Source organism: Danio rerio, chromosome 5 (genome assembly GCF_049306965.1).
Source record: "Danio rerio strain Tuebingen ecotype United States chromosome 5, GRCz12tu, whole genome shotgun sequence".
Lineage (NCBI taxonomy): Eukaryota > Metazoa > Chordata > Actinopteri > Cypriniformes > Danionidae > Danio > Danio rerio.
The window spans coordinates 39,379,807-39,403,871 of record NC_133180.1 but is presented as its reverse complement, the minus strand read 5'-3'; the positions used below and the strand labels follow the sequence as shown (position 1 = coordinate 39,403,871).

At 34.7% G+C, this 24,065-nt stretch overlaps 1 protein-coding gene and 1 long non-coding RNA gene across 4 annotated transcripts in view; one reads left to right on the top strand and one right to left on the bottom strand.

The window, feature by feature from the left end:
- The window catches only part of atp1b2b (ATPase Na+/K+ transporting subunit beta 2b), a 31,492-nt gene extending 7,443 nt beyond the window's left edge, over positions 1–24,049 (top strand). The window contains 7 exon segments of one of the 2 annotated variants that reach the window (NM_131838.2): positions 8,619–8,747; positions 9,001–9,105; positions 14,834–15,039; positions 17,044–17,103; positions 18,298–18,324; positions 20,347–20,442; positions 22,642–24,049. In NM_131838.2, the coding sequence (NP_571913.1) occupies positions 8,619–8,747; positions 9,001–9,105; positions 14,834–15,039; positions 17,044–17,103; positions 18,298–18,324; positions 20,347–20,442; positions 22,642–22,809 (791 nt within the window). In that variant the 3' untranslated portion in view covers positions 22,810–24,049. 2 annotated transcript variants of the gene reach the window in all.
- On the bottom strand, positions 9,612–13,420 carry LOC101885954 (uncharacterized). 2 transcript variants are annotated; one of them, XR_011015551.2, is made up of 6 exons: positions 13,303–13,420; positions 12,619–12,654; positions 12,291–12,365; positions 11,827–11,993; positions 11,323–11,512; positions 9,612–10,928 (listed from the first exon to the last, which is right to left on the bottom strand). It is a non-coding gene; the product is annotated as an uncharacterized lncRNA (long non-coding RNA). The 2 variants fall into 2 exon arrangements; XR_223575.6 differs by having other exon boundaries at positions 11,332–11,512.
- Positions 24,050–24,065: the final 16 nt, after the last annotated feature.

Genomic DNA, 24,065 nt, shown 5'->3' with positions numbered 1-24,065 from the left:
AGACTTAATAAACATATAAAGATCATTTTGTTATTTATTATAAGTGTTTTGGTCTGCAAGATTTAATGCCTGACCTGTTTAAAATAGGAGTTTTTCTGATTGACTGAATGATTCTGAAAGTGATTCCCATAGTTTCAATTCTCTTGTTTTGTTATATGTTTTTACATGTGAATTTTCCTATTCTCAATAAAACTGCCCCACCAAGAAAAACATTTTTGGATTGCATTTTTTAACTCCTAATATCGCTAGTTAACACTCAATGCATCCTTTTTTCAAAACGTCACACTATTTCTAAAACATCAACCTATTCCAAATGGAAGGTACCAGAATTAATTCATATTCTATAAAAAATGTAGAAATATGTGTAAGTGTAAGTGTAAGACTCATTTATTTAAAAAAATTCAAAATAAAACATTTTAAACACTAAATTATCTTTATTTTTTGAAGTATTTCATAAAATATTTCAGATTATCATTTAACATGATTTCTCTCTTTTTTTTTTTTACATAAACCCAAAAACAGGATGTTTGATTGATTTTTTTGTAAACCAACAATACTGTGTGGTGTAAATCATTAATTTAAACAGGGTCAAACATTTGATAGAGCAGTTAAAGGGTCAAAAGTTTAAAAAGTTCATTATCAACATTGTTCCTTGCTTTAAATAAGACTTGCTTGCGTACGCACACACACACCCACACACACAAACCGCACTCAGCGTGATACGTGATATGGTGAAAAAATCTATTTTGGTTCGCCGAACAACAATTTTAGTGTTAAGAAAAAGTTCAATAGATGTTAAAGTTTCTTTGTAAAACCATTAATGAAATAAAAAAACTTTTGTTTTAGCAATAAACTATTGAACAATACATGCATTCACAGCCAATCAGCATCTACCTGACCTTAAGGAGTAAGATGTGTTTCAAGATGCTACAACATTGCACAGCCATGCTGTGATTTAATAACTTCTAATGAGGCATCTACAGTATATACTGTATATAAGGCTTAAATATCTATAATTGATGGTTTGAATGGGTCTTAAAGAAATAGTTAACGTGAAAAAATGTAATTCTTTCCTCATTTACTTGGTTAAAATCAATTTGAGCTTCCTACTGAGCAAAAGAAGATTCACTCGATCATTCGTTTTTTTTTTCGGCATAGTCCCTTTATTAATCAGGGGTTGCCACATCGGAATGAACAACTAACTTATCCAGCATATGTTTTACGCAGCAGATGATCTTCCAGCTGCAACCCATCACTGGGAAACACCCATACACACTCATTCACACACATACACTATGACCAATTTAGCTTACCCAATTCACCTATAGTGCATGTCTTTGGACTGTGGGCAAAACCGGAGCACCCGGAGGAAACCCACACAAACACAGGGAGAACAAGCAAACTCCACACAGAAACGCCAACTGACCCAGCCGAAGCTCGAACCGGCAATCTTCTTGCCGTGAGGCGACAGTGCTAACCACTGCACCACCAACAAAATACGGTATTTTGAAAAATGTCAGAAACGACTTCTGTTTGTATTTCTTTTTCTAGTTTCTAGCATTTTTCACAATGTAATTTGTGTTCAACAGAATAACGAAACTCAAATATATTTTTAACAAGTGAACATTAAGTAAATGATGACAGGAATTTAACTTTTTTTGTGTGTGAATTATCCCTTTAAGACTTCAAGAGCCATTTCAGTTTGGGTTCAACAGAAAATATAATCTCATAGGGGTTTGGAACTACTTGCGTGTGCATACGTTTTCATTTTTGGGCGATCTATCTCTTTATGAAAACATTTGTACCTCCCTTTTGGTCTCTTTTACACATCCACTGCATATTTTTTGACTCCATCAGCAGGTGTATGACCACAGTCCGTGGTGTGTGTAACACTAGCCCGTAGAGTAACCTCACATTGCCCTGCTGCTATCTGTGGAGATCCGGTGTCCTCCTCCCTCAGCCTTGGGCAACCTGATCGACTGTCCCCACAGGCCACACTGTGGCCTGAAGCTCAGGTGTCCTGTACAGCTTAATGAGCTCTGATCCTGCTGTCCACCAGAGCTTACAGCACACATATACAGTATGGCCATCATATAAAGTGTAAATGTACACCTACATACACACTGCGGCCTTCCCTATGGAAACGACAGAGCCTGATCTGTCCAAAAGCATGCATTATTGATTATGCTGGGGAAGTATAGTACATTCTTATTATGGAGGCAAATGGATGAGGTTATTAAAATAATTAACGTTTTAGGAAGTGTGTCCTGCAATGTGCTATACAATGTTATGCAATGTTTTGTTATGTATAAAATAGTAATTTTTTAAAGAAATCATGGATGCAGAAAGAATTCATTAATTATTTATAAAAAGTGACTATAAAGGCATGTATCAGGTCAGAAGAACCTTATATAAAGAGTTCAGATGTGTATCATGGTGGCAGTGTGTGGCACGATTGCCTTACAGCAAGAAGGCCGCTGGTTCGAGCACCGGCTGGGTCAGTTGGCATTTTTGTGTGGAGTTTGCATTTTCTCCCCATGTTCACGTTGGTTTCTTCCGGGTGCTCCGGTTTCCCCCACAGTCCAAAGACATGTGCTTTAAGTGAATTGAATATGCTAAATTGTCTGTAGTGTATGTGTGTGAATGTAAAAGTGTATGGGTGTATCAAAATGATGGGTTGCAGCTGGAAGAGAATCCACTGCGTAAAACATATGCTGGATAAGTTGGTGGTTCATTTCGCTGTGGCAACCCCTGATTGATAAAGGGACTAAGCCGAAAAGAAAATGAATGAATGAATGGGTTTAGATTCAAAAACTTTTAAACACTTTTCTTTTAAAATCTGCATTTTTTCTCAGACTCTTGTGTGTAGGTTAAATAATTTCACTTTTATGGCGATGAATATGGTATTTCCATTGCCTGTAAAGTGAAATAACTGAACATAAAAATTGGCGGTTAAGAAAAATGCTTGTTTCAGATGGCAAATTTTGTTTGGCCATTAGAGGTTTTTGCATATAAACTCTTCATAATAAATCAATTTTGTCCATTTGGAAAAAAATTTTTTCAAAAGATTTTGAAAAATCAGATAATTTTTTAGCAAAAATCTTCTAAGAAATTTTTCTTGATCATCAAATCAGCATTTATTTTGTACAATGTAATTCATCTCTGTAATTCAAAGCTGAATTTCATGTCACATAGTCTTTTGGAAATCATTCTTGAAATAGTAAGGTTTTTAATTTGTAATCGTATTACACAATGTTTCTTATAACCAAGGCCTGAATGAAAGGAATCAGAATACAGTAAAACAGTTAAGACTTGACAAATCCGTTGTGTATATGATTATTAAGTATTAAATATTTGAGTGAATATTCATTTCACTCTCAAACTATTTGTAAAATAAAATGGCTTAAACCAGTTACTTACAGTAAACACATTTTGAAATGATAGTATATTCGTAATCATTTTTCTTTTTTTAAATTCCATATATATTAAAATGGGTAAAATATTCGAAATTAAATTGGAACGTTTTATCGGTTGGCACGGTGGCTCAGTGGTTAGCACTGTCCCTCAAGTCCCCCTCAGTCCTAAGACATGCAGTAAATTCAGAATTGGATGAACTAAATTGTCGCTGGTGAATGTATATTGGGTGTATTTGTAATTGTGAATAAAAGGGTGTATTGGTGTCTCATGGTACTGGGTTGTGGCTGGAAGAGCATCCGCTGCATAAAACATATGCTAAAATAGTTGGTGGTTCCTTCCACTGTGGCGACCCCTAATAAATAAGGGACTAAGCTAAAGGAAAATGAATGAATGAATGAAATGCTATATCACAATATTTTCTATTAACCATGACAAAACACTGTTAAAACATTAAAATACTATCAAAATTGTCTTTTTGTTCTGTCACATATCACATATCATTATTAATTTGTTTTGTTGATTGAGCCAAAGAAAATTAAATAACAATAAAGTAAAACAAACTAAACATTTTATAAAACATGTATCTATATATTTATATATATATATTAAAATGACCAAAAAAACACTAACAGCATGCACAGTATATAAGAATTTTTAAATCATCTGGAAGAAAACCCCTTTCCTCCCCATTCTCCTCCTTTTCCATAGATCGGGCGGCACGGCAGCCCAGTGGTTAGCACTATTAGCCCCACAGCAAGAACACTGCCGGCCCTGGTCCCTGTCAGGCCAGTGGGTGTTTCTGTGAGGAGTTTGTATAATCTCCCCGTGTCCGCATGGGTTTCCTCCGGGTTCTTCGGTTTCCTCCCACCATTCAAAGTTATACATATTGCATAATAGATTTAGCAAATCAGGCACTTGTCTAGCTCCCTACTTCTCAAGTGTTCCCTGAGCTACTGCAGCTGGGGAGTTTTTGGGGTCCAAACGGGAGGGAGCCCTGGGCTCGAGGATCTCTTGAGCTCAGGCCTCTCTCCTGAGACAGCATGCCAAACAAGCTTTTGATGGATATAAGCTTTTTGATTTTGATTTTCAAGAGTTGACATCAGCTAAGTGTGAACTCTTATTTATATATATATATATATATATATATATATATATCATATATATATGATGTTACCTACCATACAAAATTGAAAACTCATAAACACTCTAAAAAGGTATTTCATTGTAAATGACTCCCTCTTTAATTTACATCAGCAAAGACTCCAAAAACAATTGCCAGACTCTACATTCACAATAATCTAAACTAAACTGAGATGTTGACATTATATATCTTATGACGAAACATCTCTGACTTTCTCCCTACATGTCATGCCAAAAACCTGTAACTCTATACCACAAAATAGTGTGGACATACAGTAATAATCAAGAGTATGATAAATATATAAGTCGTCATAGTTTGAATAAATGCTTACAGAGACACAACGCTACTCTGCTGTTTCTAAAGCATGTATTCTCTGAAAATCCCCCTTGTGATTTAATCTGGCCTCCTCTCCTCCTTCTGTCATCATCACTCCACCTTTCACCCCTCTTAACCCACATCTGCCCCGCTCTAATTCAGTTGTCACAGAGCAGACATTTACCAGGCAGGATTACCAGACTTCCTGTAAGGGAAATGTGTGCGTAAAAGTATGAATGCATGTAAGTGAATGTGTGTATAAATATATGAATGAGTGGAGGAGATTGGGTGCTGAGGTCAAAACTTAAGAGGATTAGACTACTAGTCTTGTCTCTTTTCCAAGTTACATCAGTAGAAGTACATTCAAAAAATGACATTTGCTGTTTGTTTAAACTGCTTACATAAATTAAGCTGAAACAACACAATTTCTGAGTAACTTTTATGTTCAATTCACTTAAATGTGTAAAAACTGATGAGCTAACTTAATTCCTTCATGTTGTTCTTGCACAAATCACTTATGTAGAACCCTGCATTTTTTACAGTACAGTAAAAACAATCCCATTGTTGCATATTATGTCTAACAAAAACTACCAACAAAAATACTTTTATGTGTAGGAATAGGAAATATGTGCTTGTTCATTGTCACCCACATAGCAAAATATCTCTGGCCTAACTCTGGCTCACACAATCAGCTTTTACTTGGCCCACATGCCGTAGTGAATTACGGTACATGACTGGAACAAGTCTGGCTTTTAGACAAAGGCCAAACATGGACCATATCTTGGCCAAGTCTCAGGCAAGTTAATAATCCATAACTGGGCCTGAACTGGGCCATATATATTGGTGTGTCACGACTGCAATAAAATTGATAAACCCATAAAGCATTGCTCAAGATTTCAAATGTGGGTCAATTATTAACATCTGGCCCAAATACTACATTTTACATTTGGCCCAAGTATTGTGTGCCGCCTCAAAGACAATGCCACCTCTGCAAAACCAGGGCCATGTTTGGCCCACATGCTGTGTGCCAGATGTTTATAGACTGCTGTGCAGATTTGATCCTTTGGAGTTCGTCTGTCAGCAGTGATGGAAAGAGTACTAAAAAAAATCCAACGCAATCTCACGGCAGTTCGTAACTTTTTGATTTAGTGGCCAATTCGTTTGAAATTCATACAATTTACTACGATTTGCTCATCACCCAATGATGGTTAGGGGTGGGGTGCCACGCCTCCTTTTTAAAATCATACATTTTTGTACGACTAAATTCGTACGAATTCGTACAAATTAGTTCTACACTAACAAAATGTAAAATACTTACGGTTCCTCGTGAGATCAGGCAGAAAAAATCATACTCAAGTAAAACTACCATTACTCAAAAATGTAGTTTAAGTAGAGTAAGCCCTTCTAAAAGTACTCAAGAGTAGTAAGTATTATGCTGGTGAAATCATTTCTCCTTATAGTCTTCGGTTTAAAAATGTAGCCTAAATTAGTGCCATTTTATTTTAAAGGGATAGTTGACCCAAAAATATATGTATATTTTTATTATTTACTCATTCATAATTGGTTTCAAATCTACTGGTTTCTTTTTTATGTTGAACACAAAAGATATTTTGAAGAAACCTGGAAACCTGTAACCATTGACTTCCATACACTGAAAAAAAAAGTGATTATTAAACTGAATGAACCAATTGCTTTAAAAGAAACAAGTTGACTTTAGAAAAATAATGTAAGTAAAGTCATTGTAACTTGAAACTGTTAAGTTGTCTTAATTTGTATAATTATGCAAATTGTGTTCACTTTGTTTTAAATAAAAGTGATCACTTTTTTCCAATACACATTTATAACACTTGTTTTTTTCCAGCTTTTCTGTATCTAGCAAAATGAGAGTGACGAAAATTAATCTGCTTTTCCAGACACCAGTGTGTCTTCTAAATTCAATACAGGCTATAATTGTAGATTTTATAGACTTAATGAAGCATCAAATATGTAATATTATAATAATTGCAGTAATTATTTGGAAAAAAAAGGCTAAAATAATCTGACACTGTCAAAAAGGATTAGTTGACTTTAAAAAGTGAGTACAATTTGCATAATTACAAAAATTAAGTCAGCTTAACAGTTTCAAGTTACAATGGGATTACTTACATTATATTTGTAAAGTCAACTTGTTTCTTTTAAGGCAATTGGTTTGCTCCCTTTAAGTAACTAATCACTTTTTTACAGTGTACTAGGAAAACATACTGTACTGTACTGTATGGAAGTCAGTGGTCACAGGTTTTTATCTTTCTTCAAAATATCTTCTTTTGTGTTCAAAAGTCAAACAGGTGTGAAACAAATAAAGGGAAAGTAAATGATAGCAGTAAATTCCAGTTATATTATTTGCTATACAAATTTAAAATGTGAGGTTAATTAAACCTGAGAACCAGCGCATTAATATATTCATCTATAAAAAGCCAACAGAATGTAAGCTGATGAGTTAATGTGCAGAGCAAAATCTGTGTAAACTGAAAATCTAAAAAATGGAGCACAAAAATTCAGCTTTGACCATATGTTAACATACATATATACTGTGAACCATGATTAACAAGTGTCCAGTAATTGTCGCTGCAAACCAAGCTTGTGCAGGACTGATAGAATACATGCAATTTGTGGATGATTGGACAATCTGGTGTCATGATTGTGTCAATGCTGTTTACATGATTGTGTCAAAGTACATTTGAAGGATTATCTGTTCATTCGACAGCCATATGTGCAACATCTCAGGGTGCATTCGGTCATATAAGACCAACTCAGTTTATATAGATCATTTTGAGGGATGTAAACAATAACAATGGTCCTAACGTATGTCCTATTTTACATTTTTTATTTCCATAGCTTCTGAGAATCCAAAAAGGTCCATGTATTGATAAATAATGTTATGACAGCTGTTTTAACATTAAGATGTGATTGAATTGGCTACAGTTTTGAAATAGTTTGATAACAAGCAGGAAATTTTCATGGGCCAGTGACATCCCAGTACTGAAATGGTCTTTAAGGTATTTCATATCATTAATCAAAAATATTGCCATCAAATAAGTCAAATAACATTTACACAAGTGATATTTTAGAGTGACTTTACCAGCGTGCGATTGGCTCTTATATTTAGGAGGCGGGACCTATTCCACCATATTGTGCGCATTGCACTTTTCTGCTTTAGTCTTTGCCATTAACATGCAATCATAACACTATACCTTGTTTTATAGTATCAAATAACTTAAATCAAATGTATGACCTATACTACATGTTACTATTATTAATGTTTTTAATTGATTTGATGTATTTCAAAAATGCTGTTCCACTTGGACTGTAGTTAGTGATATAACAGTGGTAGTAATTGTTTTTAAAAAGCTACCTGAAAAGTATCTGACTGTCAAAAATGCTCAGTGGCATCTAAAATATGGGTTATTTTTGTTTAAGTGTGATGTTTAGGTTGCAAGCTGTAAGTTGTAATAATAATAATAATAAGAAGAAGAAGAAGAAGAAGAAGAAGAAGAAGAAGAAGAAGAAATTATCTTCATATAAATATAATAATATAGCCAGCAGTCCAGGTGAAATAATTATATATTTAAGTGTTAAGTTTGACCAGTATTTCAGAGATATTTATTATTTTGCATAAGTCTCCATTTCTCTTTTTATTGTTTGCCTTTGCTGTGTGTTTATTTGATTGTGTGTGTGTGTTTTTTTTTTTTTTGTTTTTTTTTTGCAGGTCTGATTCTGCTGTTTTATCTGGCATTCTACATATTCCTGGCTGGATTGTTTACTCTCACCATGTACGTAATGCTGCAGACCCTCGATGACCACAGACCAACATACCAGGACAGACTTTCAACTCCAGGTACACACACACACAAACACACATATGCATATAATATGTGTTCCACTTGATCACTATATTAATTATAACCACAATAAATCTGTTTCTGCACACCTTTTACCATATTTAAATTGCAGTGAAATGACCATTTACTATTTGGGCCATTAATCAACCTCTTTGACTTTCAAAAATATAATAAATGTAAGCAAGCAGACACTCATAGCCGCTGCCTGTTCCTTCTCCTCCTCTCTTTTGTTTATTTGATGTTTTGCAGGGATGATGATCAGACCTAAAGGAGAGCAGCTGGAGATTGCTTATACCACCGAGTACACAGAGACCTGGGAAAGATACGTGCAGGCTCTCAATAACTTCCTCTCACGTGCGTTTATTTAACAACCCTAATGCTGCATGTATTGCACAGTAAATATAGACATTAGGCATTTGATTAAAGCTACGGTATCTAACTTCTGAAAATCTAGTGGTTAATAAATGAAGAGCTTACAGGCAAAAACCTAAAATTTTTCTCCAAAATGAGCATTTTTATCAGGCTCTTGTGTGTATCCCAATTCATCCCAAAGAAAAGAAGTCCTTTTCCTGCACTGTCAGAAAAAATGTGCAAAATTTGTACCTTTAGGGGTACAATGGCTTGTCACTGGGGCAGTACCCTCAAGGGTACACCTGTTGTACCCTTTCACATGGGTACATATTTGTACCCTAGCAGTATGTACCTTAATGGGTCAAATATGTACCTCTGCTGACTAATTTGTACCTTACTTGGGCTATGGTGCAAAAATGTACCTTTAAAAAAGGTACAATTTTTCCTCCATAGGGATGAATTTTGTACCCTTTCATTTCAGACTTGTACTCCATAAACAACACATTAAATTTCATTTATCACATTTATTAAACATTAAATATCAACATTTTTACAGGATGAATGTTTAAACATTACATCATTTTAAAATAATAAAAAGCAATATTTTTCCATGAGTACAAACTGGTACAAACTGCACGATAATTGTACTTTTATACTTGTAACATTTTATCACAAACACTCATTGAAAGATTCAAAAAAATTACATTCTCACCTTTTTAGAGGATGAAAGTTTTAAACTATCACAATGTCCTACCAGATGCATAAACTTAAAAAATAGCTGCTTAAACATTTTAAAACATTTTATGAAACAGCAAAAAAGCTTAATATTATTTTTTAACACCAGTACATCCCATTTCACTGAGCATTTTTACCAATGTAACAAAGTAATCTTTCTAAAACAGCACTAGACCTCATGAAGTATATTTTTGTTAGTGCACTGCATTCTACATTTTTCTAAAAGCATCAAGAATCTCAAAGCAATCTTTTTCCATACAGTAAATTGAAACATGTCACTTACTGTATACCCTTAATCATTTTAGATCTCAAAAACACATTTGATCAAACAGTATTACACATTTGATTTAAATTTCTAAACATTCTTAAACAGTTTATCAGCAGAGTATGTTTCAAGAGCCTGAAAGTCCATCTGTCTTGGTTTATAACACCCCATTCAAAGTCAACTCCTAGTGTATTTGCATGGAAATATGAATCATACAACAGCAGTATTATAAACTTGCCACACAGAAACCAGTGCAGTATTGACATTTAAAATGTATTTCATTAGGAAGGAGTCATTTCTTCTCCATTAGCAGTCTCACATGCTCACAAAAACAGTTCAATTTGAACACCTGAATGTGTCAATCTCATCAAAGATGTTGGGCGGAAAAAATTCTTAGCATTGTGTCATCTTGTGCTTCTCAGTTGATTTGGGCAATGTTATTGAAATGTCAATAGCTGCTAGTCTTAAAATACTGATGCAGACTCGAAACGCATGCAAAAAAGTAAATGCAAAGATCCAAGCATTGCTGTTTGATGCAGACCCAGCAAAACCAGTTCTCTCGGACAGCTGCACTGATTTGTTTTTCTTGTAATTTTGGATCACCATCTTCACACCATTGCTGATGTTTAAATTTAAATTGTTGTTCCATCTCAGGGAGTTGCTGATGTTCATCCTTTGCATTCTTTATGTAGCGTGGATAAGCCAAGTTGAAAACACAGTAAACGGCGAAGGATGTAATAATGCATTTTAACTCCTATTGTCCAACAGTTTGCAAAGGACTTTTAACCATCTGTAGAGGTGGGTAGGGAGCATCATCATCATCCCACTGTGAAAAGAAAAAGAAAAAAGACATCAATAAACAATGTAAAATCTGTCAGAACTGCATAACATCTATCAGAGTATTACAAAGTGTTTAACCAACAGTACCCAAACCTCTTCCAGTGTAATTACTGTAAGCAATCAACTTTCTCTTTAAAGATATGGGGGAGCAGAATAAGAGCAGCACGAAAGTCTGAATCTATTGTAAAATAAAATCATCCATTTATTTATTTTATTTTTGGCTTAGTCCCTTTATTAATCTGGGGTCGCCACAGTGGAATGAACCGCCAACCTATCTAGCACGCGTTTTACGCAGCGGATGCCCTTCTAGCTGCAACCCATCACTGGAAAACACCCATACACACTTATTCACACACATACATATGGCCAATTTAGTTTACCCAATTCACCTGTAGCAGGTCTTTGGACTTGTTGGACTTGGACTTGTGGAGGAAACCGGAGCACCTGGAGGAAACCCACATCAACATGGGGAGAACATGCAAACTCCACACAGAAATGCCAACTGACCCAGCCGAGTCACGAAAAAGCAACCTTCTTGATGTGAGGCGATCGTGCTACCCACTGCACCACCTTAAAATAAAATAAAGACAAAAAATTAACAAAGTACTCTTAAATAATTTAATAATATAAAAGGACCCGTTTTTAAAATAAAGAAAAAAATATTGGAACGTTTAGCAAATGCTGAATAAAAGATACTTAATGTATTTTTATGAATTACATTTTAAAGAAAAACATTGAGAAATGTTCTCTATATAAAGGGTTTGTATATAAGGCATATGAGTTTGAACTTTCTAAATGCAGCTTGAAAAGGCACTTAATGATCCCATCCAAGAAATAAAGGTTTGATCTGCAAAATTACTATTATGCAAGTTTTATGTTAATACCTGTTAGATCATCTGCAAACTTCTATTCTCCTGCTTTTTTGTAGACTTTGGCCAGTGGAGATGCTTTTTTTCTTAATCAAGCTCAGGCACCTTTAGCACAAGCTGCCCTTGAAGCTCTGACTTGGTTGGAGATGGTTGATGAATGCATTCAGTCAGGTTCACCATGACTATAATAAACAAAAAGGAAATTAGTGATTCACTTTAAATAAAAACTATATCTAACATTGTTTGTTGCCATTTCCCTTTAGTTATCACTGTACAAATAGTTGTAAGCTTGAATGCACATATGTGTTCGCCACAAAGCTTGAAAATTTTAATATTTTTACAATAGTCATAACATTTATAATAGTCATTTGATCCTACACTTTGGCTTATACTGACATTAAACATTTAATTTAAACTGAGAACTGATTTAAAATGTGGGATCTCACTGACAAGGGTGTTTTTAATAAAGGGTCACACACCTTATTTCACTGGATACGCAGGACATTCGCATTACCCTCAAAAGATGATGCATCCTCACCAATTGCAGGAATCACCTATTGGATCAAATATAAGTCAAAAATACTGACAATCATAAAAATTCAAATTTAACTTTAACACTTCACTTTACAGTTCATAGAAAAAGGGAGATTAAATTTAAGACTGCACAATGAATTCCTAGGGGAAAAGTATATACACACACACACATATATATATATATATATATATATATATATATATATATATATATATATATATATAAATAAAATTATTAACAAACAGATGAAAGACAAAATACTAAATACTTACGTTATTACACTACTGCTTCCTCGTCCACTTCATTTTCTGAAATAAAAAAAAATCATGATCGGTGTGAACTTGAGGTTAACAGCAAACAAAAAAAAGCTTTAAATTAGCAACTCAAAGGTTTGATAAAGACCTGCACCTCGATCTGACACGACAGATGATTATGACTCTCTTGAACATGCGTTTATAACGTTATTTAAATATGTAACGTTACAAAATACAACTGCTATAAATGAACGTGGGTCGAGATATGCATAAACTAAAGTTATATTGTTTCAGACATAAAGGGGACAGGCATTAACTTCACTCCTGTCCTGATTAAACATGAACGTTAGCATGAACGTTAACGTTAGCTTCCCAACACTGAGAAAATTCTGAATTTATAAATAACGTATGCAATAAAGGCTTAACAACATTATCCAAACAAAACGAAATGTGTTTGAACTGTTTCTCTGGACGTTTCACCGCTGTTTTTTCAGCGTCTCGAGCTCTGTCTCATGGCCAGGTTATGTAAAAAATCATATTTTTATTTCTGGTCAACCTTAAATTACAAAAGGGTTCCCTCACGCGGCAGGTAACTCGACGGTAATCATAACAAAGTTACATACACAAGGCAAAGTAACGTCAATTATGAATTGAATACGACCCAACGGATATTTACAATAAGTTATTTAACATTAAACGTACCTGCAAATGTCTGTGCTTCGTCTTCACGAGCGTATTCCAGCTTCTTTGCGTCCTTCAGGTCCATCCTCCATCGGCGGCGAGAAGAGCGTCAGAACAGTGCAACAGCTGGAGATTAACCGTCGCACGTAATCAGCTCGCATTATGAATGCACGGCGCGGGCAAAATCCTATTGGACAACACGAATTCAAATCTGCTAGCTGCCTGCTAATGCTAAGCGAAAGTCAATGGACAATCCCCGCTTTGCAGACCCGCAAGTTTAAAAAAATATCATCTAATGTGTCACAAAATGTAGTTTTAAGAGTATTTCAGGCGAGAATGTAGTTATTTTAAACTCGAATCGGCAGTTTATTTAAAAAGACAGCGCTTCTTTGACAACGTGCTTCAGTGAAAGCGGACTCTGTCAGCGGGAGTTTTATGATTCTCTCCCCCGCCGACAGCAGCATTTACTTCGGCCAGTCAATCTCGGATCTGCCGCTGGATTTAATCTTCCCCTTGTAGTTAAAACATTATATTTAATACATGTTGTGTATATCTAACGGCCAGCTTTTGGTCTTATAAATCTATTATTTGTTCTCAGCTGTATTATTTTGGCAGTATTATTCTGTTACGTTTTATAATTGTTTTATTAATTAATTTATTTATTATTGCTACAATGTTGTACTCTGTCTTTGTTTACCAACTGGTTACCTTTAATTCCTATTGTATACATCTACTTTATACTTGTATGTCCATTCTAGTAGTTTATTAAATCTGATAATCAAAGAAAGTCTGTGTATAATAAGCCATTTCACTTTACATTTAGGGGGATTTATGTTAACATTTTCTTAAATCAAAAATATTAATTTATAATATTTATAAGGCCATGTTTATATAATTAAATAATTAAATTTATAATGTACAGTTTTTTGTGCATTTCTTCCAAATAACCAACAACTCATGACATAAATGAAGGACCATTTCATACACGTTGACTTGCTCATTTTTCACACAAGTGATTGTACCTTTCTTTGGGCCTTAAATGGCCCAAACATGGACCCTTTGACAGTTGGGAACATATTTGTACCATTTTTACCCTTAAATGGTACATATAAGTATCTTAGGGTGCTACTTTGAACCCTTGAGGGTACAACTTCACCATTTGTACCCCAAGTGTTCACAAATGTACCCCAACCGTACCCTTTTTTCTGACAGTGTGGTCTTTAAAGTAAAATATTTCAACATAAACAAAACAAGCTGAGAAAGTTTTTTATTTTTGATGGAAATTTCAGATGGTTTTTGCATCTGAACTCTTCGAATATAAATATGCTTCTTGCTAATTCTGTTATATGAAGAGTCAAGCATGATCTGAGCTCCTTGGATCCAACAGATCTTAAAAATACTCTAAATTTAGACACTTAATATAGGCTCACCGTAAACTGAAACACATGAAGCTTTGGAAGATGGACTGAGGATGTACTCATGTTTGTCGATTTGAAATGATTGTGTAGCAGAAGTTTGCACAAAGTCATGTCCTGTTGTTTCTTTTGTGCAGCCTACAACGACACAGTCCAGACACAGAAGAACTATGAGTGTAAACCGGATCAGTTTTTCATCCAGGAGGACAGCGGCGGTTTGAAGAACTTTCCCAAACGTTCCTGCCAGTTCAAGCGCTCTATACTGGAGAAATGCTCAGGGATCACGGATCGCTTCTATGGTTACGATGAAGGCAAACCCTGCATCATCATCAAGCTCAACCGTGTAAGATGAGAAACACCATAGAGACTCAGAAACATATCAATCTATATCCGAAAAGTTAAAAGGGTTGGGTATATTTAGAGTTTTCAGTCACAGGGATGGAGTGAACAACTGGAGGGCAAAACGTTCACAGGATTGTCATAAAATCCAGTGACGTTTCGATTTGTTTAAAGCTACAGATATTTATATTACTCTACAAAAATATTGAAACAAAGAAACGTGAACAGACAGAAGGTTTTGGCTACTTGTGAGCCATCTAGAGAGCCAGTATTTCAATCACTAGAAACTGAGACATTCAAAAGCACTTAAAAGTGACATTCAATTCATTTCATCTTTAGCGCTTTTACAATGTAGATTGTGTCAAAGCAGCTTAACATAGAAGTTCTAGTAAATTGAAACTGTCAGTCCAGTTTTTAGAGTTGAAGTTCAGTTTAGTTCAGTTCAGTGTGGTTTAAACACTGAAGAGCAAGTCTATTGATGCGAAGCTCCACGAGTCCAAGCATTGCTTAATGTATTAAGACATTATCATGTTAAATATTAAATTTAATACACTTCTTACGGATGAAGCATACAGGCAAACAGATGAACCCACAATATTTTTATGGTCTTTGTGAACAGGAAGTTGCTGGATTTTTATTTCAGTATGATGATGTATTTTTTACTGAAATGGAATATTGAGTTGGGGGCAGGGTTTTACTTACAGTAAACCAATAGTTAGAGGGTTGTGGCTAAGCATATTTCGCCCAAGCTGTCATCAGAGAAGGACAGCCATTCCAGAGTGCAAACAAAGGATGAATTTTGATTACAGATTACCAACAGTCAGTTGCCGGCAGTTAGCTCTCTGCAACTCTCACATGGTCGCCCACTGAAACTAAGCAGGGCTGCGCCCGGTCAGTACCTAGATAGGAGACCACATGGGAAAGCTAGGTTGCTGCCGGAAGTGGTGTTAGTGAGGCCAGCAGGGGGTGCTCAACCTGTGGTCTGTGTGGGTCCTAATGCCCCAGTTTAGTGACAGGGACTCTATACTGCTTATTGAGCGCTGTCTTTCGGATAAGACGTTAAACCGAGGTCCTGACTCTCTGTGGTCCTTAAAAGTCCCAGGATGTCCTTTGAAAAAGAGTAAGGGTTTTACCCCAGCATCCTGGCCAAATCTGCCCACTGGCCTCTGTCCATTATGGCCTCCTAACCATCCCCATATCATAATTGGCAAATCATCACTCTTTCTCCCCTCCACCAATCGGCTGGTGTGTGTTGTGCAGTCTAGCCACTGCATTAATAAGCTCAACAGAAACATACGTGATTGCTTATTAATGCAAAGAAAAAAAATAAAGTGCAAAAATAAATCTGATGCATATCTAAATTTAATAGCTCTAAATATATATATATATATATATATATATATATATATATATATATATATATATATATATATATATATATATATATATATGGGCCTTTTTTGTAGCATTTCTTGCCACCATCGCCTGTTACCCTCCAACTGTGGTTCATATTTTTATTTTCATATATTATTCAGCTTTCACGTCACATAAAAACTAAATAATAGACAACAGTCAAATGACAGGTAAACCATTAGTTCACCCAAAAATGACAATTCTGTTTTTAATTCCTCACCCTCATGTCATTTCGATCCACTCAGACTATTGTTTATCTTGAGAAACATAAACATGGAATTTTTAGATGAAATCCGAGAGCTCTTTTGTCCACTATTGACTGCAAACGTACCGAGATGTTCAAAGTCCATAAAAGAAACCAGAAAGACTGTCAAAACATTCTGTGAAACTTTAAGGCTTTATTGATTAACATTTGACCTGAAATCACAGAATCAGAGACCTCTTTAGGATGAATAATTCATCAGAGTTGCTTTGGCTTTCAATTAAGACCCAATTTGGCCTTTTTATCTCTCTCCATTTATTGTCTGTGTGTCTCCCTCTCTCATTTCAATCTCAAATCTTTCAATCTCTCTCTTTTTTCTTTCTTTTTTTGCAGGTGATCGGTCTGTTGCCTGCTAAGGACGGTCAGCCTCCTTATGTCACGTGTGGTGCGAAGGTAAGAGCGCTCGGTTTCAGTCATCTACCGTTCTTCTTATCCTTCAGTCTTTCAGAAAGGGATTGATTTCAGGTTAAAGTTGCATGAGCCATTCAACAAGACTGCTGGATTCAATTAGCTGGTAATCAGAACTGCAGCCGGCTTCGCAGAAAAGCTTCCACGACCGGCTATGAGCTGAGGATTCACATGCAAACAGATGAGATAAAGCTGAGATAAAAAGTTGAATAAGTCCAATAACATCAGTCAAGTCAACAAGTGTTGTTTTTAGTACTTGAGTGAATTAAGTATTAAAAGTGAATGAATTCATTTAAATGGTTGTTTCTAGCAAAATATAATGCTCAGTATTATCAGGTAACAAACTTTTATCTTTATTACGTTAATTTTTCTTCCATTCAAGTCAAGTTGAGCTTGATTGTCATTCCACTACATACTTGGACATACAGTGAAATGAAATGTCATGTTTAGCTGGATTACTGTGCTACAAAAATAAATATAACCATAAATATGAACACAACTCTGGACGTAAGAGCTATCTTAAGCCTATACTAACCTACTGGAGCAATAATCAAAACTACACTATACTATAAATATGAACACAACACTGGACAAAAGAGCTATCTTAAACCTATACATAACTAGCCTACTGAAGCAATAATCTGTACTAAACTAGCAACTAACTATGCAACTAGTAATTTACTAAACTAACAACTAACTATGCAACTAGTAATTTACTAAACTAACAACTAACTATGCAACTAGTAATTTAGTAAACTAACAGGTAATTACTTAATTACAACCTAATACAGGCTATACAGCAGTTTCCCGCAGTGTTCTCAGTAGTGTATCCCTGAAACAGGTTTATGTGTGTTTTGCCTGGTTATCAAGCAGTGGTTTAAAGCATTGATGCCATTTAGCCTCGTGCAGAAAAGTTTCTCAATCCAGTTCTCTGATCGATCACAATTTACTCTTCCATGCTTTTATCTTGCTCTGAGGATTTCATACCCTGACCCACCATTTCCCCATCTGTATTCTTCCTTTTTTGTTGTTGTTGTTGTTGTCATATCATTGTTGTTTTCAGTGTTGTTTCAGTGTTTGTTCAAAATGTATTGTTTACACCATTGCTCATCATCTCCATTCATGTTTCATTTGTTTTGTTTTTTGTGTCTCATCTGTTCTCCCCTCCATTCTTGTCAGAAATACAAAGTTGGGAAAGATGAGTGGGTAAGAATAAACTAGACAGAATCAAGAATAATCATTTTTTTAATGCAAAACATTTGCAATATAGTTTATGCAACAGCTTTGATATTCTGTAGTGTGAAGCAAACTTCATTTTATCAAGCTGATTTGTGCCCCTGGACCACAAAACTAGTCATAAGTGTCCAAGAGATAATCTTGTATTGATGTATAGCAGGCATTCTCAAACTCTGTCCTGGATTAGATTAGATTGGATTAGAATATCTTTATTGTCCCCGAAGGGCAATTAGGTTTACAACAATAGCCTACAGTTGACAGCAACAAGTCACACTCCACCACATAACATAACAGTAAACAATACAATAATCACTTAAAGCTTGTTTAGTAACCCAACTACAGTTGGATCAAATGCCTGATGGCAAGAGGTAAAACTTTAAATAAAGTGGGTGGTTCTCATCTGCTCAAGTGGACATAGCCTTCTTTATGACTCTCTCCTCATACACTTGTCCAATATTGTTTAGATTTATGCCCAAAATCTTTTGAGATTGATGAACAATTTTGAAAGTCTGTACACTGTAAAAAGTGATTGGTTACTTAAAGCGAGTAAACCAATTGCCTTAGGAGGTCCAGTGTTCTGCAGAGTTTAGCTACAATCTGCCTCAACACACCTGCAAGGATTTTTCTAGAAACCCTCAACTATAAAAAGTGATTAGTTACTTAAAGCGAGTAAACCAATTTACAGCTAACTTTACAAAATAATGTAAGTAAACCTATTGTAATTTTTTTAAATAAAAGTAAACTAATCACTTTTTTTCCAGTACAGCTTTATTATATTAGATTTTTTCCCCAGCTTTTCTGTATCTAGCAAAATGACATACGGTAAAATTAATCTGCTCTTCCAGACTTCTTCTAAATTCAACACAGGCTTTAATAGTATCTTTTATAGAGTTAATGAAGCATCAAATATTTAATATTGTGATCAATACAATAATTATTTAAAAAAAGAGATGTTCTAAAATAGTCTGACACAGTAAAAAGGGATTAGCTGAGCATAATTAGCATAATTATAAAAATTAACAGTTCTTAAACTTAACAGTTTCAAGTTTCAATGGGTTTATTTTATTTTTGTAAAGTCAACTTGTTGCTTTTAAGGGCAATTTGTTGACACGCTTTAGTTAACTTATCACTTTTTTCAGAGCTTGATTAGCTAAACAAGGTGTGTCTGATTGGGGTTGGAGCTAAAATTGGCAGGACACCGGCGGACCTCCAGGACCAAGATTGAGAACCCCTGATGTATGGTTTGTTAGGATAGGACAATATTTGACAGAGATAAAACTATTTGAATATCTGGAATCCGAGGGTTCAAAAAATCTAAATGCTGAGAAAATCACCTATTAAATCATCTTAAGAAGTGTTTAGCAATGCACATTACTAATAAAAGATACAGTTTCGATATACACTGTAAAAATGTTGGGTTCCACATGATCGATTTGTGTTGGGACAGCATGAAGGAATTAAGTTAACTTATTAGTTTATACATCTTTAAGTGGGTTGAACATAAAACAATTAAGTTGTCCCTCATAAACCTCAAGAATTGTGTTGTTTCAGCTTATTTTAAATAAGTAGTTTGGACAAACAGCAAAAGTATGTTTTTAGTCTATGTACAGCAGGAAAATTACAAAATATCTTCATGAAACACGATGTTGACTAAATATTCCAATGATTTTTCCCTAAAATAAAAATCTGTCATTTTGATTGATGCAATGTACATATACCCGTCCAGCTTAAAACTGGTGTTGTGGTCCAGGCTCACATCTTCATGATACAGTTAAAAACTGCACATTTTAGCAGCAGAAAATAAAATGATTATTCACACAGACGGATCATATGCTAAATTATTCCAGCATAAGATCAACTCAAGGGACGATTGCTGTAGTGTTTCTGAATATTTATTAAATATTTGTAGCAATAGCAGTTTTGATATTAGAACAGGCTGATATTGATCAGATCAAAAGCTGCGGTGAACTAACAATGTTTCTCTGTCTGTAGACTGATGATTCAGATAAACTTGGTGAACTGGCATACTATCCCCCTAATGGCACCTTCAACCTCATGTACTATCCATACTATGGCAAGAAAGCGCAGGTACTGTACAACACACACACACACACACACACACACACACCAACACACACACTTGTACAATACACACTTAACAAAAAAAAACAAAAAAAACATTCACCATTTTTATTTTTATTCAAAGAGATATGAATAAAATGAATAACAAATTCCTCACAATCTTAAAATCTAAATTTAATGCTATGCTCTAAAACAATGCTGGGTTATTTCAACCCAAAATTGGGTAAAGTATGGACAAACTTAATTAAATTAGGCTATAATTTTAATTTAAAAGTGTAACCCAGTGGCTGGGTTTGTCCAGATTTCATCCAATTTTGGGTTGAAATAACTCCGCATTTGCTGTTGACAGAATAATCCTATACGCTGTTTTCTTTTCTAAACTCAGTTTCACTCTGAATTTGACACTGCAATGCAGACTGCACATATTAATCATGTAAAAACAGAAATGTCCAAATCAATGGCAATTTTAAATAGAACAACACATAAACTGAATGAACATACTCTTTACACATTGTATTTTTCACTCATAGTGCCATACTTTATTGTTTTAAAGTAAACTATTGTCTTACTTTTATTATTGTGTGAGCCGGGGTCATTCATTTACAATCATTACAAACTGCAAAAGCGAGCAATACGTTTCTTAAATGTTTTATTTTTTCATTGTTAAAAGGGCTGATTGTTATGACCCAACAAACAAATGATTAATTTAATGTATTTGGTCCTATAATTTTAACTTGAAAAATAAACTGGTTTTGTCCAGATGTTACCCAATTTCTGGTTAAAAATTGTGTATAGTGCAGACAATGTACAAAGTTTTTAATAAGTACAAATTGTATTGAGACACTGTTAAGAATAAGAAAAACTCAGAATAATTTAATAGGACTGTGTATGTTTAAAAAAACAAAGGTAAGAATTATAAAGCTAAAAAAAGTGTACAAATCGTCACCTTAGAATTATAAGATTCTGGCATTTTTGTCAATATTGAGTTATTGACATATTCCTGTTGAATGACAGCTTATTTACGTTATGGGATGTTTTTTATATAAGTTGTTTACATTCTAAGACTTTTTCCTTAATAAACAAATGTTACACACATACTGTTTTCTATGGAACGCAAAAACTTTGAAACTCAATATCTCAACATCATTTAGAACGCAGACAGAACCTCATAATTCCAAAGTGACGAAATACGTCAAATAGTGTACAAATACATCAAATAGGGTTAATCTATGAAATATATGGGATAAGGGGAAAAAATTATGTAGCTCACTTTGCAAATTTAAGAAAAATGAGTTTAATGACTCAGTATTAAATAACTATCAATGTAGTCATAATTGGAATATTTGCTGTATTGTGTATTTCGGTAATCTTGTATGTTTGCAAACATGTCAATACATTTTGAGACACGTTTAATGTACTTGTGTTTATTCTGTGTCATTAAATTTAGCAGAAAGTGACAATAATGTTTACAGAGTAGGCATAACAAACCAGGCTTTGGACTACACCTTTTTGGGTAACTATGGTTATATATTTCACTTGTAAAATTATGGTAGTGAGAACTTAATGAAATTAGGAAATAATTGAGAAATAAAAAAGTATTGAATTGAATTTTTAAAAATGTTATATGTTTATAAATTTGCATTTAGATAACACATTGACGTTCCATTCAAATTATTAATTACATATTCAGAACTTGGTCTTATGCAGCTGGCGAAGTTTTAGATTATACAATATCAATCAAATATTAATAAATCAAAAAGTACTACAATATATGTTTATGCACATTTTAAGTAATTTATGCGCATCTTCAAATTCCTACACAGTGTTTTTTATGCAACATCAAAATAATGCAACCCAAAACAACTCCAATAAAAGTAGAACACTGACTTATAAAACAAGATAGCTTTTATTAGACTAGCTTTACTAGCCCTTTTTGGAGTAAAGAACCATATATGGTAACTTCATTGACACCGATTACAGTATATAAATGTATGTACACAAATCTTTGCCCTACACTTTAAAAAAAAAAAAAAAAAAAATATATATATATATATATATATATATATATATATATATATATATATATATATATATATAACAAATTGTGTGGCACCTTGCATTTTTTACAATGTATAAAGGGAAAATAAAACAGCCTATAATGATTGTTCTCACAAAGTTTCCCTCTGGTATCTTCTTCTTCTGCAGGTGAACTACTCTCAGCCTCTAGTGGCCGTTAAGTTCCTCAACATCACCAGGAATGAGGACGTCAATGTGGAGTGCAAAATCAACTCCAACAACATTCCCGAAGGCAGTGAACGAGACAAGTTTGCTGGACGAGTTTCCTTCACACTGAGGATCAACTCCAGAGATTGAACAGACAAGAGTGTTTGTTTGTTTTTTTGCACGCACACACATACATATGCACACACCGGTCCTCCCATCTAATAGTTTACAACAACGTGTGGAAGGAACAGCTAGTAGTCCGACAGAACAAAGAATAATAGTACTCTTTTAGACTTTGAGACTAGTAAGGTTGCAAATAGTAAGCAGGATTTTTTGTGCATATTAAATCAGTGTGTGTGTGTGTGTGCGTGTGAGTTCAGAGTACAGTATTTATTTTTTGAACCAAAATTTGAATTGCATGCTCAGCTAGCAGAGCTGGTGATTAAAAAAATAATATACTATTCTGGTCAAGCAACCTTACCTAGTATCTTTTAAAAAATACCTTTTTCTTTACTAAGTATCTGTTCATTTTGTTCAATTTTTAATTTCGGAGCAGGCGTCAATGAGGTAATGTGCTTGGCTGGCATAATCTCATGTGTGTTTGGAGAATCTCTAGAGTTCTGGGACTGTTTGGCACTTGTGTCTCAGTCTGATTTGTGAGGAGGATAGTTTAGTTTGCACCGACATAAAGGTAACACTGCGCATGTCAGCTCTAGCAAACACCAAAACAACACAGCTTGACACATTCACAAACATTTCTGCATTCCTCACAGTTTGGCTCAGACTGAACTCTGAAGTGTGTCACGTTTCATTTCTCATGAGGCGTTTTTTGTTTAAGTTTGTTTATATGTATAAATAGGTATTTTGCAGTATTTCCTTTCTTTGGTTTCACCTTTTTTCTTTTATTTGCATGTGTTACCCAGTTTGTCTCACATGGTGATGGGATGTAAGGTTTTGTATTGATCTGGACCAACAGAAAGGATTACAGCAGGTCTGGGTTCAGTTTGAAATCTGAATGATACAGTAGGTAGAAGAAGTGTGGTGTGTGTGTGTGTGTGTGTGTGTGTGTGTGTGTGTGTGTGTGTGTGTGTGTGTGTGTGTGTGTGTGTGTGTGTGTGTGTGTGTGTGTGTGTGTGTGTATGTGCGTGAGAAAGAGATTACATTTGGATTCCTGCATGTGCATGTGTGATTTTTTTGATTTCATCTCATTTGTGTTAAACTTTGTGCACAATTTACTTTCTGAGTATTTTTGACTTTTGTTGTAAGTGACTTTGAGCATAAGCATAGAGACAGATCAGATAGAGTGACTAGGAGCAGGGACAGCAGATTTATGTTTCGAAGTGAATCCATCCCTGCATGAGTCAATAAAACCAAAAAACATGGTCACCAACCTCATTTCTCATTAT